Raw genomic sequence first — 19,338 nt, forward strand, 5'->3', positions numbered from 1 at the left:
ACACCAACGTGGCACACGTTCACCAAAATAAAACACACAGATAAACTCAATACGTTGTCGTTTCAACGACTCCCCTTCACACGATCATTTCTCCCCCACTAATCCCATATATCTTTCCATTAAACTCTACACACAAAATTAAAATAAAAAGAAAAGAATTTTTACTACTAACTCCATAAACGAAAAAACGATGATGTCAAGAGACGATGACGTGGAACGCACAAGACCCAAAACCAGTTTCAATCAAACAACACAAAATTACTCATCATCTTCAGGAGCAGCAGTAAATACAGAAAGTTACTGGACATCATGGTTGATCCCAGTATTTGTTGTCGCCAATATTGGTGTTTTTGTTGTACTTATGTACATCAACAACTGTCCTAAACATAACCGGTCAAGATTTTATGGAAAGTGTGTTGCTAAGTTTCTTGGCAGGTTTTCTTTTCAACCATTTAAAGAAAATCCTCTCCTTGGTGCTTCTTCTAACACGTATGTTGTTTTTTTACTCTGTTTTGATATATATAGAAATTCAGAAATTGATTTGATTTATATGAGATTTTGGTGTTGAAAGTTTATTATTACAACTTGTTATTTATTATGTTCATTTGACATAGGGGTATGAATTATGATTATAATCGTAGGGAGTTCATCGGTTCGGTTTTTGGGTTGTTTGGTTTTTTCTGTTTTTGTTTTTTATTGCAAAACCGAAACTTAAAAAATCCTAGAAGAATATAACTTATGATTAATTTAGTGCAAAAAAGTAAGGGCCGTTTCTTTTTTAAGTCATTAAGTGCTGAATCCTGAGTATATTAAGTGACTGAATGTATAAATAATGTCTATATGTATTAAGTAAAAAAATAGGTAATTGACATGCATTAAGTTCTTGATTATTACAGTGTATTAAGTAAAAAAGAAATGATGTGAAACAATTTTCTGTGTGTTAACCATTGTCTTTAGAATTTTTTTTGGTTGGTTTATGGAAAGATTTGTATACAACATATATAAGTTATATGATATGATTAACAAGTTATTGACCGCAAATGTTATGTTTGTTAAACGTAAAGATTAGAGAAATTAGGGGCACTTCAATGGTGGAAAATAGTTCATGGACATCAAGGATGGAGGCTTGTTACTGCAAATTGGTTACATGCTGGTTTGATACATCTTGTTGCCAATATGCTAAGTCTCGTTCTTATTGGGATTCGTCTTGAGCAGCAGTTTGGATTTCGTATGTTCCTCTGTCTTTTCTATGTTGGATCATGACATTAAATTGTGTTTTTTGTCTAAAGAATATTGGGTTTTATTATAATACTTGTTGAACTTTGCAGTGCGTGTAGGGTTGATCTATTTGTTGTCTGGATTTGGAGGAAGTATTCTTTCTTCTTTATTTATTCAACAGAATATCTCTGTTGGCGCCTCTGGAGCTCTTTTCGGGCTACTTGGGACAATGCTTGCCGAGCTCATCACAAACTGGACTATCTATTCAAATAAGGTGAGCAGTAGATTTGTTGAATTTTTAACTTGATTTTATAGATATAGAAACAGTATTATATGAAAGCTGTAATATCTTATTTTGAATAAAATTGTGTTAGGATGTTTCCTCTAATTTAGGAGGGTCTTATACATCGCTGGTCCCTTTTAAGTTATTTTCTTTCAATTTGTTATGCTTATATTTAGCCATTTGTGTATTGTTATCTGTTATTTTATGTTTGAGCCATTTGGGGATAATTTCAATGCAATTACTATTAGATTTTCCTTGAAAATTTTGATTATTTAAGTACACTTTTGATAGCACATTTAGCAGCAGTACTCTTGCATCATTTAAGTTAATCTTCTTTTAAGTTAGTCGACCCATTCATGAGGTATTTGAGCTGGTTTTGGCCAAATTTCTTAAAAGCCTGTCCTTAATCATTCGTGTTCACTTTTGACGGTAAAGAATGATCTCTTTATTTTGTAGGCAGCGGCGCTCTTAACACTTGTAGTTATCGTTGTGGTGAACCTAGCTGTGGGAATTCTGCCATTTGTTGACAATTTTGCCCACATTGGCGGATTCTTGACTGGTTTCCTCCTTGGTTTTGTTTTACTTCCTAAACCCCAATTTGGTTGGGTAGAAAGACACAATCTTCCAGCTGATGTTCGTGTGAGATCCAAATACAAGGTTTATCAGTATGTCTTGGGTTTGGTTGCATTAGCTCTTCTTGTTGCAGGGTAAGCTAGTGTACACAACATCTATTTGAAAACTATATTCTCTGTATTTTTTAAGCTGATGTAAGTTCATTCTTGGGATTTAAAATGCAGATTTACGGTTGGTTTAGTGATGTTGTTTCATGGAGAAAATGGATATAAACATTGCCATTGGTGTCGCTACTTGAACTGTGTCCCGACGTCAAAATGGGAATGCAATAGCAGTTAGTATTTCTTTTAATGTGTAATATCTGTGGATATCTGGCTATTTGCATAGTTTTTTTTTAAAAGTTTGGTTGGTTTTCATGTCATATCGAGTTAGTGGTATTTGTGTTTTTGGCTGTGAAATATTTATTTGTTGATTGTTGAGGTTACTTGCTATATAATTATTTCTTTAGCAACTCTGCCATTATCCCATTCAGTTTTTGTGGTTATAGCTTATCTAATTTTTGTAAATATGTACTTACTGTATTATAAAATAAATCTACTTTTTAACTTTTCAACATTCTAACTTAACAATATATCAATATAACCTACATTATACTTGCCGCCACCACCGCCGCCTCTACCAATCGCCACCACCACCACCGTCACCACCCATGACCACCGCCGCCGTCCCCACTACCACCATTGTCATTACACTGCCTCCGCCACTACCTGTCGCTGCTGCATCACGCGGGCTCATTTTTCTAAATTGTTTTTACACAAATTCTCAACTGGTCAACTGGATGGGGCTTTGGGTCGTGGTAATAAAGCAAAGACTTCTAAGGTCTAAAATTCATAGGCCTATAAAATGTGAGTCAGGCGTAATCTTTAAGGCCCAACAGGTTAGGCCGGGCTAAACTACAAAAGAATAATTAAGATTCAGGATGTGAAATTTGAATCAAACTTGAAACTATCAAAGTTGGCAAAGTATACTAATCAAAAGACTTCAAACATAGATATGGATGACTCCAGAACAAATACAGATAACGGTACGTTATTTTGCTCCTCCATTTTTAACTTGAAAGAACTAGAATTCCGACATTAGATAATGAAATACTTAAAAGAACACATTTTAATCTTTTACTAGATTTAGACCCGTGTCTAAAACACGTTTATAACATATTAAAGATAATATAAAAATATGTAATCCACATAAATTGTGAAAAAACAAACCAGTTAATTAAAATATAAAGAATGCAATTAAAACTATGAAAGAACAAATTGATAAATTTAAGTATAAATAATGTAATGAAAATCAAAGTAACAAAATATAATACTGGAACATTAACGAAAGTGTTTAACTTGTTCATCTATCAATACTATGTTAATGCTTGCTATTGTAACAATTTTTTAACAATACAATTAAAGAAACTTCTTGTAGTTTTTGTTGTGGTATTTGTTTTATATAAACTTTTTTGGATTATATAGTTGTTATTGTTATTTGTCAGATATATTATTTTTATATATATAATCATTGATAATTTGATAGGTTATAATTATAAATAACTTTAATAAGTTACATTTATAGTTAGATGAAGAATGATTGTAAGTTTTAAAGATATTTTTTTCTTTATTTAAATAGTTAGATATTTGGGATAAACATTATTATTATTATTATTAATATTATTATTATTATTATTGTTATTATTATTGAAAGACAACTGATCTCATTTATTAACTAATTACAATTTTTTAATCTTCAAAATTGAACATTGATGATGTAATTATTAATCAAATTAATAGTTCAAAGTTTTAATAATCATTATCCAAATATGTTAATTAATATTAGTAATTCTAAAAAAACTTTTACTAGTTTACACTTTTTTGTTTTTCATCAATAATTTACACCTTTTACCCTAAGTACGTACTTGATTTATAATTACTATATTCTATAGAATTTTTTAAAATTTTTCATCACTTTATTAATTAAATTTTTTTCAACATATTACTTATAACATTTTTTCTTTCATTAACATTAAAAATCTAAACAAATTTATACTCTTTATATAAGCTCAGAAAAAACAAAATAATAAAAATACAATGCTTAACTATGAAAATTACATAATGAATTAATCAAATTATAATTAAAAAAATGAATAAATTAAATTATATTTATGCTAGACTTGAAAGACTTAAATATGAATCATGTTAATTGAGCCATTCATTACTCTTTGCATTTGAAGATAAGCTCAAGAGGCTTCTCTTTTTGCAAAGTCAATCCAAAAGTTTCATTCATGTCAAGTTTCGTTGGATCCTCGTTATTTGGAAGAACCCAATCGAATCCTAGAATCAAAGTCGCCAATGTTGTTTGCAAACTCTTAATCCCGGAAGGCATACCAGGACACATCCTCCTCCCACCACCAAAAGGTGTAAACTCGAAATCATGGCCTGTATAATTGACGTTTGACTCAAGAAACCTTTCGGGTTTAAAAGCATTAGGGTCCTCCCAAACATTTGGGTCCCGGCTAATTGCCCAGATGTTGACCCATATTGAAGAGTTTTGTGGGATTGTATAATTCATAACCTCACAAGTTTCGACAGCATTTCGTGGAAGTAGGAGAGGGACAACCGGGTGCAATCTTAGTGTTTCTTTGATACAAGCGTTGAAATAAGTCAATTTGTTAAGATCGGATTTCATGATCATAGAGCTGGACTTGATTTCACTTTTGAGCTCTTCTCTTACTTTTTTCAAGATTTCGTTGTTCTTTATCAAGTCAGCCATTGCCCATATAGTAGTTGATGTTACGCTATCTGTTCCCGCAATGAATAGTTCCTGCATAATGGATTAAATTTAGTTAACTTTTATATATCATGAAATGTTTAATATATCAACTAATATATCAAAGGTTATTTGTCTTTATATGTTAAAAGGAACTATCATCATTAAAGAAAAGTTGATATGCTGGGACCATAAAAGTCTCATGAACAGGATTAAAAGTTGTAAATTTTAATTTGTAAAAAAATCACCTACACTGGAAATGCGAAATTGAATATAGTGTATAAAACAGTAAGGATGGCTTCATAAGACTTACCAGAATCAAGATGTTAATTTGGGCATTTGGAAAATTATTTTCAAGCATTCGGTCCAGAAAATCTTTTTCCTCCGTCACCTTTGAAGAAGCCATTTGATGCCTCCTTTGATTGATTATAGGGTCGATAAAGCTAGAGACGACTTGAAGATATTTCAAGTTTTCTTTTCTTAACCCTTGAAGATCTAATCCCCCGATTACGGGGAAAAAATCAGTAACATTTGGTGCCATTGTATTCTCTAGTATCTTTTGGATAGCCCATTTTAACCCATGAGCAGTTCCGTGTTCGTTGTTCAAATCAAGAAGATCCGTACTAAACAAAATGTTGCTTAAAGTGTTGAACATAGTGGTGAAAACAACATCTTCAATTTGCACAACTTTTCCTTGCTTGGTATTCAAGAAATCCACCATTTGAGCCAGCTTTTCGTTTCTTATATCAGCTTGAGCTTCTATTGCTTTAGGCGAAAACAGGTCAGCCCGGTAAAGGGTTCTTAATGATCTCCAATTTTGGTTGCAATCATAAGCCCAGATAACATTGTGGTCATTGGGATTTAGTACAATTGCATCTGGTGTGGCTCGACCAGAAAGATGTCGGTCTTGTGCCTTTAGAATTTGCTTGGCAGCTTCGGGGGATGTAGCCACAACAAGGAGTCGAGAACCTAAGCGAAGGGAGATGAGGGGGCCATATTTTTTAGCGAGCATGGCGGTCGAGATATGCGGGTTCTTGCCTAGTTGATGTATATTGCCAATGATCGGCAAGGATCGTGGTCCTGGTGGGAGGTTTTTGATAGACGACTTGTAGTAATATTTTTGTGTAATGAAAACCAAGAAAAGAGGTGTTAAGAAAAGAAAAAAATAACTTAATAAACTGAGTTGCATGAAAGAGGCTAGGTTTAGGATCTCCATGATAAGTATATATGTTTTTTTTTTTGGGTGAATTATTATATTTTGCATGCATGCATGAGTGGTATATATATAGCCTCAACTATTGAGCTAGCCATATGCAGTGAAGTTTCCAAATATATAGTCAAAGTTGTGTTTTAAGATAGAATTTCAAAGAAACGGATATCCAAATTTGAATTTTGGCGCAAGATAATAGATATAGCAAAAGTACGTGTGGTCCATAATATTTGAAGAATAGTCAAACCTGTTAAGCTAGCTAGACGGTAACATTAACTTTATGTGTTTTGTAGCATATGAAGTCTGGCCCGCCTTCAAATAACAGATTTATGAGTTGAACAGTTCAAGCCGTACTATTGATATAAGGTCAGAAATCTAACCAAAATATATATAGGATAAGGTTTTGGGTAAGTACTTTAGAATGTATTCAATTTTGATCATAGGTTTATACGAAATTGTGAAAGTCTCAAATTTACATTGATGAAGTAATTAAACAACTAATGTAAATTATTCTAAGAACAATAGACAAGAAAGTAAAGAAGTTTAATCAAATATTTTATTAATTAAACAGTCATGAATGCATGGTCGGTTTTACAAAGAAAGAAAAGAGAAAATATTATTAAGTTTTTTGACACACCAAAAACTTAACAATGATACAAAGAAAGTAAAACACACTAACTGTTGTTGTAGACTAAAACCAACAAAAGTTGCGTCTAGGTCAAATGATTCTTTATATAGGCAGAGAAGAGGAATCACATAACAACCCAATAGATTTTGACACATAAAGTTTGTCAACCATTTATTGGTGGATAAGTCAGATCTGAAGAGTTCTCAGCTCTTTTCTTCATCTTGTTTCTTTCCCAAAACGGCATCAAAGAGAAATACCTTAGTACTAAAATGGTACAAGGTCACATGTCTTCATTCCGATCAATCAACACGTGTCCTTGGGGACCGGTCTTCTTATCTTCATCTTCCCATCCATATTTGACTTACAAAGTATGACGGTGAGTCATTGAATTTATCCTTTAACTCGAAGATAGTTGATGGTCGCTGAGAGCTCGCTGACAAAATAGCTCGCCGAGTCTCTCAGCGAATCCATGACTCAATAAAATGAGGCCAGTTCATTGTGTATATAAGTTGTTAAAATTACAAATGATGTTGCCAACCTGCTATAACAAGTAAGACGCGACGACGCAAAGTTGGATACGCATAACAAATATTTAGCCTACACTTGGATAACTATAAGAATTTTGACATATAGTTTGATTACTTAACTGGCAAATGCCTAAACGAGTTTCACGCTATTATGAAATATTATACACATATGCAATAAAGCGATTTAAAAGTCGATACACGATAGAGATTTTTAGTCATAGTCGAACACATTATACTTTTCTTACGTTTTCCTTAAAGTTTTTGTTAATTTAATACTCTATCAGTCCTAAATTAAATGAATGATACGTTACTATATTAGTTTTTTTCTAAAACAATTGTCTCTTAAAATTACTTATCTTTAAACTATTTTTGTGATGGAATAACTAATTTTCATTTTATCATCATATATATATATTGCATTGCAATATCAGTAATTATGAACCTTATGAGCAGTATCACCGTTACGTGTCACTGTTTTATTAGATTAATTTAATTTATATCCCATATTATTATTTGGATTTTGCTATATCACATTTTTTTTGGATTTTTTTTTTTTTTGGTTTTTCTTAGTATTTTTCACATATTTTTGTGAATAGCAACTTGTATGCGTGGCGAGTCGTTATTCTTTTTGATGTAACACACGCTACCACTATTCAGATTTTGTCACATCGTATCTTATTCAGATTTTTTTTACAGGTTACTTTTTTCACATTTTTTTTCATTTGAGTCATACAACCTTTTTATGGCACACCCCATATCACTACTTGCATTTTACTACATTGAATTCGTTTAAATTATGAACTAACATATTGATATATTTGCCAGATCACACCCCGTTTGGAATTTCACTGTTGATTACTTCTTGTTTTCCTGTTCAAACAAACATATTAATGACATAATGATTTAATTGAGCGGATGAATTGAAGGTTCAACACAATTATATATACTAAAATAACATAACCGTTTCAATAGAAAAATTGAGGCTTCGAGGCTTCGCAACGAGGGTCCAAATTTTACCGATTCATAATATTTGTGGAATGAGATAATCAAGGCGTTTGGTTTTAGCCACTCTCTAATTCTTTAGATGAACTCATGAAAGTCCATAAATTAAATATTGATCAAACGTTTCAATATTTCATGCACACCAATATTGACTTTTATTAAATAGTCAAAAACTTTAGAAATATACAAATAGATATATGTATTGCATTTCAGTATACAGATTGACAAAAATGCATCAATCCATATTGAATTCTAAGAGGGAGAAGTGGCAATTTCTTCAAAAACCTAAGAGGAAGTTTTTTTTTTCCCCTAAAAAATTTAAAAACTCATTGGTTAGAAACTTAAAAAATCAGGTTTGAAATAATTTAGTTCGTTCCTGAAAATTGAAAGACTCGGGTTTGAAAAAAATGTGTGTATACGTATACTTTGTTCTTAGATTCGTACTTGTGAACATGAACAGTCAACATGCATTTGGGTTCTATTTACACAGCATGCATAGAACAAGAAAGATAAAAGCACCTTAATTAATTAGATTGGCTAAAACCCGAATTTTACGCATATATACTTTACATGAATAGGAGATCGATAAGAAGATGCACAAACTTGATTACTCAACACAAGGATTAATCACGCCCCGACCTTCGTATTTGGGTACGAATCTAGTCTAGCTAATTTATGAACTAGTTGGCCGGTTGATCGACATATCTTCATAAGTAACAGTGAAAAACTAATTAGAAAAATAAATAATATTATTCATTTCATTAATTAAGTTAATCAATGATTGGTAAACAATTAATTTATTAAAAAGAAGATTGTGTTTATGGTACGTCAAATAATATAATTATTGTTTCTTTTTCTTGTTTGTTTGTGCTCATGAAGTTAGGGTATATTTCACAGCAAACTATTAAGATCTTTAAGTTTTTAGCTTTTGATAGAAAGCTCCTATTTGATAGAGCTTTGTTTAATTTGGTTAATAAGGCTTCAAGCTTTTGAATTGGAACAAAAAGCTCCTTAATCTAATGCTTTTTCACCATAAAATTACTATAAGTAACCTGATGGAGAAAACAAATTGATGTAATTATCCGTTCACATGATGGAAATGGATTTTTGGGGTTAGGTTGTATAGTTATCTATAGGTGTGAATGGAACAAAACATTTTGTGCTATTACTTAAAAATTTTGTGGGTTGATATGACTAATTAAAGGAGGAGGGTATGACACATGAGACATAACTATCAAAAATAAATATTTTATATTTATCTGTTTCATAACTCACAAGTCATAACTAAAAATATGTATATCATAATGTAATGTGACAAATTAACGACAGAGGTTAAAACGGGTTGAAATTTATACATATGTTTAGGTCAAGTATTCTTTTATATATTTAGCAGTGTTCAGACTCGTTTATTGGACAAGTAGTCTCAATATATATAAATCTTATACTAATTGTGAAATAAAAAATGTGAGACCAATATCACAACTTAATAAATATGAAAGCTAAAGAATAAACATATAAATTAATCAAACGCTAATACAAAAAAATGAATAAACTAAATTACATGTATGCTAAACTTAAAAACTTAGGTATGAAAACGTTGAGCCATTCATTACTCTTTGCATTTGAAGATAAGCTCAAGAGGCTTCTCTTTTTGCAAAGTCAATCCAAAATTTTCATTCATGTCGAGTTTCGTTGGATCCTCGTTATTTGGAAGAACCCAATCGAATCCTAGAATCAAAGTCGCCAATGTTGTTTGCAAACTCTTAATCCCGGAAGGCATACCAGGACACATCCTCCTCCCACCACCAAAAGGTGTAAACTCGAAATCATGGCCTGTATAGTTGACGTTTGAGCCAAGAAACCTCTCGGGTTTAAAAGTGTTAGGGTCCTCCCACACGTTTGGGTCTCGACTAATCGCCCAAATGTTGACCCATATTGAAGAGTTTTCAGGAATTGTGTAGTTCATAACTTCACAAGTTTCGACAGCATTTCGTGGAAGTAGGAGAGGAACAACCGGGTGTAATCTTAGTGTTTCTTTGATACAAGCATTGAAATAAGTCAATTTGTTAAGATCGGATTTCATGATCATAGAGCTGGACTTGATTTCTCTTTTGAGCTCTTCAGTTGCTTTTTCCAAGATTCCTTTGTTCTTTATCAAGTCAGCCATTGCCCATATAGTAGTTGATGTTACGCTATCTGTTCCCGCAATGAATAATTCCTACATAATAAGAGATTGTCATCATTAAAAGACAAAAAGTTGATAAGTTGGGACCATATATTATAAGAAGTCCCATAAATAGAATTAAAAAGTTGTATTATTATTTGTCAAAAAATCACCTATAAAGATATTTGAATCCTGTTTTTATTACATAGCTTTTTTTAAAAAAAAGTATATAGTGTATGAAGTAATACAACAAAAAGTATATAGTGTATAAATGCGAATAATGAATATAGTGTATGAAGTAATACAACAAAAAGTATAGCTGCAAAAGACTTACCAGAATCAAGATATTGATTTGGGCATTTGGAAAATTATTTTCAAGCATTCGGTCCAGAAAATCTTTTTCCTCTGTCACCCCGGTCACCTTCGAAGAAGCCATTCGATCTCTCCTTTGATTGATTATAGGGTCGATAAAGCTAGAGACGACTTGAAGATATTTCAAGTTTTCTTTTCTTAACCCTTGAAGATCTAAGCCCCCGATTACGGGGAAAAAATCAGTAACATTTGGTGCCATTGTATTCTCTAGTATCTTTTGGATAGCCCATTTTAACCCATGAGCAGTTCCGTGTTCGTTGTTCAAATTAAGAAGATCTGTACTAAACAAAATGTTGCTTAGAGTGTTGAACATAGTAGTGAAAACAACATCTTCAATTTGCACAACTTTTCCTTGCTTGGTATTCAAGAAATCCACCATTTGAGCCAGCTTTTCGTTTCTTATATCAGCTTGAGCTTCTATTGCTTTAGGCGAAAACAGGTCAGCCCGGTAAAGGGTTCTTAATGATCTCCAATTTTGGTTGCAATCATAAGCCCAGATAACGTTGTGGTCATTGGGATTTAGTACAATTGCATCTGGTGTGGCTCGACCAGAAAGATGTCGGTCTTGTGCCTTTAGAATTTGCTTGGCAGCTTCGGGGGATGTAGCCACAACAAGGAGTCGAGAACCTAAGCGAAGGGAGATGAGGGGGCCATATTTTTTAGCGAGCATGGCGGTCGAGATATGCGGGTTCTTGCCTAGTTGATGTATATTGCCAATGATCGGCAATGGTCGTGGTCCTGGTGGGAGGTTTTTGATAGACGACTTGTAGTAATATTTTTGTGTAATGAAAACCAAGAAAAGAGGTGTTAGGAAAAGAAAGAGATAAGTTAATGAACTGAGTTGCATGAAAGAGGCTAGGTTTAGGATCTCCATAATTGGGATGCTTTTGTTTTTGGGTGAATTATTATATTTTGCATGCATGCATGAGTGGTATATAGCCTCAACTATTGAGCTAGCCATCTGCAGTGAAGTTTCCAATATATAGTCAAAGTTGTGTTTTAAGATAGAATTTCTAAGAAACGGATATCCAAATTTGAATTTTGGCGCAAGATAATAGATATGGCAAAAGTACGTACGGTCCAAAATATTTGAAGAATAGTCAAACCTGTTAAGCTAGCTAGCGAGACAGTAACATTAACTTTATTTGTTTTGTAGTTTGTACGTAGCATATGAAGTTAGGCAAGCTTTCAAATAATTGATTATGAGTTCAAGAGTACTTCAAGTCGGTCGATCGTACTATACATTGATATAGAATTTTGTTCAGATAACTGTCATTTAAGCATTAATGAAAATTTATAAGAGTTCAAGTAAGAGGTGACTAATTTGGATACACACTACAAATATTTGGCCTGTACACTTAATGGTTAACCGGCAAATATCTTGACCAATTTCACTCTATATCATTAGCTAGTTATAACAAGTTTTTCCCACGTTTTTTAAGCAAATTAAATAGCTTTCTACTAGCTAGTGATCAGCTACAACAGCAGGGGTAGTCAAGTTTTTTGGTAATTTTATACTCCATCCATCAGTCCTACAATGAATGATACTATACATTACTATATTAGGTTTGTTTAAAAACAATTGTCTCTTAAAATTAATATCAATCTTATCTTGTAGCTAGCTTATTTTGTGATGGAATAATTGTTTTTCATTTTATCATCATATTAATATTTGAGGAATGAGATAATTAAGGTAGTTGGTTTCAGCCACACAATCTAATTCTTTAGATGAACTCATGGAAGTCCACAAATATTAAATAGTCAAATATTTCATGCACAACAACATTGACTCCTATTAAATATTCAAACATTTAAGAAATATACAAATGAATTCATGTGCTGTGTTTCAGACTTTCAGTAAACAGATTTATATAGACAAAAACCTAGCCGAAGTTTTTTTTTTTCCTAACAATTCGAAAAACTCACTGGTCAGAGACTTAAAGCTGTAGGTTAATTTGAAAAAAATTTAGTAATTCATATCTAGAAACTGAATTGAAATTTTCATTTTTTTAGTGGTATATATCTCATGTGGAATGTGTGTACGTGGAGTATAGTTCGTATAAGAGAAATAAATAAGTTTATTCATTTCATTAATTAAGTTCATTTATCAATGAGATTTATTAAACAAATAGTTTCTTAAAAGATTATGTTTGTGGTATGTCTGATAAAAGAATTTTGTTTTCATTTTTTTTCTTTTATCTTATGCTCATGAACTTAATATCAGTTAATTCCAAAAAAAAAAACACATGCAACTGAAGATAAATTCGATCTAGGTATAAATGAGTATAGACACCTAGCTTTATCCTACTTAGAAATTTAGGATTATGCTAGGTCATACTAGCTAATCCTATGTGACAAACAATATCTTGCTTAATTGTTGAAAGTCATATGATTCATTTTTCTTCTTTTAATAATTAACCCTATAATTTTGAATTATTCAAATATATACACATTTGAATTTGAATCTTTGAACACAATATGATATGTGGTGAGTCCACGAGTTGCTTAGCTTATAATTAATAATCTAGAAAAGAAAATAAATAAGATTAAGTAATGAACAAGAGCAAGTGTAAAGTTCAAATACACAAATCTATGCTAGTCTAGTCATATGTATCGTTGTTGAGTCATCAAAGATTCGTTGACCAGACTTGGTCACTGATGTGTGTCATCGGTGAGCCATCAGCGAATCCAGTGACTCTTCATCAGCGGACGGATTCCTTCCAAATTGTAAGTCAAGGCGAGAAGAATTCAAATCAAAAGAAGACAAGAGTCACATGGTGGTTATTCCAACTGTATTTTACGTTGTATGACAAAGGTACAGTTCGGACCAAAGGAAAGGGTTCTCTCTCTCTTACCCGATTTGATAAAGAAGACAAAGACTCCTGAATTCAAGTACCTTGAGCCAATGAGATCTAGACAACCACCATCCCATCACTATCAAGCAAGGCTGTGTTGTCATAATTCCTCCCCTATATTAGGCAACACAGCTACAACATAAACACTTGGTGTTAGTCACCACAAGTGTGCCTTCTTATTCCTTCTTGTAATTGTATAAGTTTAGTGGCCAAAACTTAACAACTTGTATGTTCTTTTGTTCTTGTAAGTCAGGTTGTAATATCGGTCATGTATTTACTGTTTAATCAATGATACATATGATTAGACTTGCATAGATTATTGTAATAGAACTTCACACTTGTTATTGTTCTTTACTTTTTATTCTTTACTTCCTTGTCTAGTTAATTAAATATAAGTATTGCAAATTGTGGACTGTCAAGTGGTATCAGAGCCACAGTTTCTAATCTAATGAAACAAGATCTGTTCGCATACTTGTATTCTTCTTAAATTCCATTCTTTTCTGTTCTTTTCTTTCCTTATCTAAATTTTCTTATTTCTTTTCTTAAAACTAAAGTATGATTGCTGTACCCATTCTTGTGAATACACGTGACTTTGGTTATGTGTCTAATCCTCCAAGGTTCGAGCCTGATTACTTTGGATCTTGGAAGGAAAGAATGCTACTACATATTGTGGGTGTAGAACCATACCTTTTGATCATTCTGACCTAAGGTCCATATGTATCCACTCTGGTTCGTGGAACACCAAGAGCTACTGCTGATGCTCTTGAGATAGTGACTGAATGGTCAAACCAGAGGTTAAATGGACCGATGATGAGCGGAGTCTGGTAAATCTTGACTCGAGACTCAAAAACATGATTGTCACCACTTTCCCTACTGACATCATAAAGCTCATCATCAAATATCCCACTTCTAATCAAGTTGGGGATAACTTGTGCAACATGTATGAAGGCTCTGATGACACAATCATTACTAAAAAGATTGACCTAAAACGTGCGTATGAAAATTTCTTCACTCTTCCTGATGAACGTCTTGACAACACCTATACCCGTTTCAAAGGGTTGCTGAATGATATGACAAATGTTGGTATCACCCATGATAACTTTGAGGTGTGCCACAAGTTTATTGATAGTCTTCCCATCAAGTGGCAATGATTAAGACAAATCCTTCGTACCACCAAGCAAATTCAGCAGCTTGACCTTGAGTCTCTCTTTGGAATGATTCAATTTGAAGAAAGAGCCTTGGCTCAAAACCTTAGAGCTGCTGCTAAAGCTCGTAGAAGTGCTGGCTCTTCTTCCCCCTCTATTAGTACTTCTGCTTATAATGTTAGTGATCCCCTTGCTCTTGTCTCTACTGAGCCCAATAATCTAAATATTGGTGTCAACACTTCTAATCTTCCACCCTTTATTCAATCCCTTGTTGATGATCTTGATGTTAAAGAAAAACAAGGGATGTTCAGCGACTTCATGGATTTTGCCCTAATCGCTGGAAAGAGGTACTCCATAAGGTGGAACATCCGCAAGTCGGTTGCTACCTACAAGCCTCTTATTGACAAATCTCAAGAGGAGTGCTGGAGATGTGGTAGAAAGGGAAACTACCAAAAGGAGTGCAGAGTTGCTATTCCAACTCCTGCTGCTCCTAAAACTAACCCTTCTAAACCTGCTGGTTTATAATTATTACTTCATCCGTTCCACAAAATTTGTCCACTTTTATATTTTCAAAGTCAAATTTTACGAAATTTGACCATAAATATTTTTATTTGTGTTACATATTAGTCGATAAAAGTTATACCAATGAAACGCACATCAAAACACAATCAATTCATATAACTTTCATCAAATATTATATAACACATACAAAAATATTTATGGTCAAAGTTCGTAAAGACTGACTTTGGAAATATAAAAGTGGACAAGTTTAGTGTAACGGCGGGAGTATATCCTAAAGAATTTTTTAAAGTTTTTCATAATTTTATTAATTATAACTTTTTCAACATATTACTTATAATATTTTTTCTTTCATCATTATTAAAAATATATAAACTCAAAAAATATTAAAACTTTTTTTCTTGTAACAATAAATATCGAAACAAATTTATCTTTATATAAGCTCAAAAAAAATGCTTAACTATGAAAATTACATAAAGAATGAATCAAATGCTAATACAAAAAATTCAATAAATTAAACTATATTTATGCTAAACTTAAAAACTTATATATGAATAAATTTAGCCATTCATTACTCTTTGCATTTGAAGATAAGCTCAAGAGGCTTCTCTTTTTGCAAAGTCAATCCAAATGTTTCGGTCATGTCGAGTTTCGTTGGATCCTTGTTATTTGGAAGAACCCAATCGAATCCTAGAATCAAAGTCGCCAATGTTGTTTGCAAACTCTTAATCCCGAAAGGCATACCAGGACACATCCTCCTTCCACCACCAAAAGGTGTGAACTCAAAATCATGGCCTGTATAATTGACGTTTGACTCAAGAAACCTTTCGGGTTTAAAAGCATTAGGGTCCTCCCAAACATTTGGGTCCCGGCTAATTGCCCAGATGTTGACCCATATTGAAGAGTTTTGTGGGATTGTATAATTCATAACCTCACAAGTTTCGACAGCATTTCGTGGAAGTAGGAGAGGAACAACCGGGTGCAATCTTAGTGTTTCTTTGATACAAGCGTTGAAATAAGTCAATTTGTTAAGATCGGATTTCATGATCATAGAGATGGACTTGATTTCTCTTTTGAGCTCTTCTGTTACTTTTTCCAAGATTCCTTCGTTCTTTATCAAGTCAGCCATTGCCCATATAGTAGTTGATGTTACGCTATCTGTTCCCGCAATGAATAATTCCTGCATGCATAATGGATTAAATTTAGTCAAAGTTTTATATATCATGAAATGTTTAATATATCAACTAATTAATATATCAAGGGTTATTTGTCTTTATATGTTAAAAGGAACTATCATCATTAAAGAAAAGTTGATATGCTGGGACCATAAAAGTCTCATGAACAGGATTAAAAGTTGTAAATTTTAATTTGTAAAAAAATCACCTACACTGGAAATGCGAAATTAAATATAGTGTATAAACCAGTAAGGATGGCTTCATAAGACTTACCAGAATCAAGATGTTAATTTGGGCATTTGGAAAATTATTTTCAAGCATTCGGTCCAGAAAATCTTTTTCCTCCGTCACCTTTGAAGAAGCCATTTGATCCCTCCTTTGATTGATTATAGGGTCGATAAAGCTAGAGACGACTTGAAGATATTTCAAGTTTTCTTTTCTTAACCCTTGAAGATCTAATCCCCCGATTACGGGGAAAAAATCAGTAACATTTGGTGCCATTGTATTCTCTAGTATCTTTTGGATAGCCCATTTTAACCCATGAGCAGTTCCGTGTTCGTTGTTCAAATCAAGAAGATCCGTACTAAACAAAATGTTGCTTAGAGTGTTGAACATAGTAGTGAAAACAACATCTTCAATTTGCACAACTTTTCCTTGCTTGGTATTCAAGAAATCAACCATTTGAGCCAACTTTTCGTTTCTTATATCAGCTTGAGCTTCTATTGCTTTAGGGGAAAACAGGTCAGCCCGGTAAAGGGTTCTTAATGATCTCCAATTTTGGTTGCAATCATAAGCCCAGATAACGTTGTGGTCATTGGGATTTAGTACTATTGCATCTGGTGTGGCTCGACCAGAAAGATGTCGGTCTTGTGCCTTTAGAATTTGCTTGGCAGCTTCTGGGGATGAAGCCACAACAAGAAGTCGAGAACCTAAGCGAAGGGAGATGAGGGGGCCATATTTTTTAGCGAGCATGGCGGTCGAGATATGTGGGTTCTTGCCTAGTTGATGTATATTGCCAATGATCGGCAAGGATCGTGGTCCTGGTGGGAGGTTTTTGATAGACGACTTGTAGTAATATTTTTGTGTAATGAAAACCAAGAAAAGAGGTGTTAAGAAAAGAAGGAGATAACTTAATGAACTGATTTGCATGAAAGAGGCTAGGTTTAGGATCTCCATAATAAGTATGTTTTTTTTGTTTTTGTTTTTGGGTGAATTATTATATTTTGCATGCATGCATGAGTGGTATATATATAGCCTCAACTATTTAGCTAGCCATATGCAGTGAAGTTTCAAAATATATAGTCAAAGTTGTGTTTTAAGATAGAATTTCTAAGAAACGGATATCCAAATTTGAATTTTGGAGCATGGTATATATACGATTAATAGATAGCAAAAGTACGTCCATATTGTTTGAAGAATAGTCAAACCTGTTACGCTAGACAGTAATATTGACTTTATGTGTTTTGTAGTAGTATACGAAGTCTGGCCCGCCTTCAAATAACTGATTTATGAGTTGAAGCCGTACTATTTATATATGTGTGAATTTTGTTCGGATAATTGTCATTTTAAGCATAAATGAAAGTCCATAAATTAACTACTCAAACATTTCATGCATACCAATATTGACTTGAAATTAAATAGTCAAACATTAATTTTAGAAATATATACAAAATTATGTGTATTGCATTCAGATTGACAAATTGCATCAATCCATATTATATTCTAGGAGGGAGAAGTGGCAATCTCTTCAAAAACCTAGCACGAAGTTTTTTTTTTTCCCCTAAAAATCATAAAAATAATTAATCGTATAACTTAAAAAGCGGGTTTCAAAAAATTTAGTTCGTTCCTGGAAACTGAAAGACTCGGGTTTGAATTTTTTTTTTGTGTGTACGTATACTTTGTTCTTAGATTCGTACTTGTGAACATGAACAGTAGTCAACATTTGGTTAAAACTCGAATTTTTCGCATGCTTTACATGAATAGGATATTGATAAGAAGACGCACAAGCTTGATTACTCAACACATGGATTAATCACGCCCGGCCTGGCCTTCGTATTTGTGTACGAATCTAGTCTAGCTAATTTATGAACTAGTTGGTTGATCGACATATCTTCATAAGTAATAGCAAAAAACTTAGAAAAATAAATAATATTATTCATTTCATTAATCAAGTTAATTAATGATTGATAAACAGTTTTATTAAAAAGATTGTGTTTGTGGTACGTCCCATAAAAAAAAAAAAATTTGTTTGTTTGTTTGTTTATGCTCATGAACTTAGGGTATGTTTCACAGCATGCTATTAAGAGATTTAAGTTTTTAGCTTTTGATAAAAACTCCTATTTTAAGGCTTCAAATTCAAGCTTTTGGATTGGAACAAAAAGCTCCTTAAGCTAAAGCTTCTTAATTTACCTAACGTTCAAGGAGAAGTAAAAGCTTTTCACAATGAAATTGAGAAAACAAATTGATGTAATTATTCATTCGCATGATGGAAATGGATTTTTGGGTTAGTTTGTATTATCTGTGCGTAGGTGTGATTGCCTGATTGGAATTAGACATTTTGTGCCAGTACTTAAAAATTTCGTGGGTTGATATGACTAAATTAAGGAGGTGTGACACAGACATAACTATCAAAAATAAATATATTTTATTTATCCCGTTTTATAACTCAGGCTATATCCAATGTTACAAACAACCTTAGGCGTCTTGAACTGTCACATCATATCTCTATAAATCCTTATACATCCTTACAAATCTTTCAAATCTTATAACTTTATCTCTAACCATACAAACATCCTTACATATATATCCTTTTACCTCCACTAAAAACAAAAATATATCAAGTAAGGACAAGTA

The 19,338-nt window shown here is 32.8% G+C and overlaps 4 protein-coding genes across 4 annotated transcripts; 1 reads left to right on the forward strand and 3 right to left on the reverse strand.

The window, feature by feature from the left end:
* The first annotated feature begins 14 nt into the window (after positions 1-14).
* LOC122588429 (RHOMBOID-like protein 2) lies at positions 15-2,601 on the forward strand. The gene is made up of 5 exons (XM_043760539.1): positions 15-489; positions 1,065-1,228; positions 1,329-1,492; positions 1,958-2,208; positions 2,299-2,601. The coding sequence occupies exons 1-5, from the start codon at positions 191-193 to the stop codon at positions 2,411-2,413; spliced, it is 993 nt and encodes a 330-aa protein (XP_043616474.1). The 5' UTR covers positions 15-190; the 3' UTR covers positions 2,414-2,601.
* Positions 2,602-4,153: 1,552 nt separating this feature from the next.
* On the reverse strand, positions 4,154-6,123 carry LOC122589588 (probable (S)-N-methylcoclaurine 3'-hydroxylase isozyme 2). The gene is made up of 2 exons (XM_043761896.1): positions 5,202-6,123; positions 4,154-4,942 (listed from the first exon to the last, which is right to left on the reverse strand). Exons 1-2 carry the CDS (start codon positions 6,102-6,104, stop codon positions 4,334-4,336), a joined length of 1,512 nt encoding a protein of 503 aa, XP_043617831.1. The 5' UTR covers positions 6,105-6,123; the 3' UTR covers positions 4,154-4,333.
* A 3,651-nt stretch (positions 6,124-9,774) lies between these two features.
* LOC122589985 (probable (S)-N-methylcoclaurine 3'-hydroxylase isozyme 2) lies at positions 9,775-11,714 on the reverse strand. Its single transcript, XM_043762316.1, has 2 exons — positions 10,754-11,714; positions 9,775-10,473 (listed from the first exon to the last, which is right to left on the reverse strand). The coding sequence occupies exons 1-2, from the start codon at positions 11,711-11,713 to the stop codon at positions 9,865-9,867; spliced, it is 1,569 nt and encodes a 522-aa protein (XP_043618251.1). The 5' UTR covers position 11,714; the 3' UTR covers positions 9,775-9,864.
* A 4,010-nt stretch (positions 11,715-15,724) lies between these two features.
* On the reverse strand, positions 15,725-17,687 carry LOC122589986 (probable (S)-N-methylcoclaurine 3'-hydroxylase isozyme 2). Its single transcript, XM_043762317.1, has 2 exons — positions 16,759-17,687; positions 15,725-16,490 (listed from the first exon to the last, which is right to left on the reverse strand). The coding sequence occupies exons 1-2, from the start codon at positions 17,659-17,661 to the stop codon at positions 15,882-15,884; spliced, it is 1,512 nt and encodes a 503-aa protein (XP_043618252.1). The 5' UTR covers positions 17,662-17,687; the 3' UTR covers positions 15,725-15,881.
* Positions 17,688-19,338: the final 1,651 nt, after the last annotated feature.

This window comes from Erigeron canadensis, chromosome 2 (genome assembly GCF_010389155.1).
Source record: "Erigeron canadensis isolate Cc75 chromosome 2, C_canadensis_v1, whole genome shotgun sequence".
NCBI lineage: Eukaryota > Viridiplantae > Streptophyta > Magnoliopsida > Asterales > Asteraceae > Erigeron > Erigeron canadensis.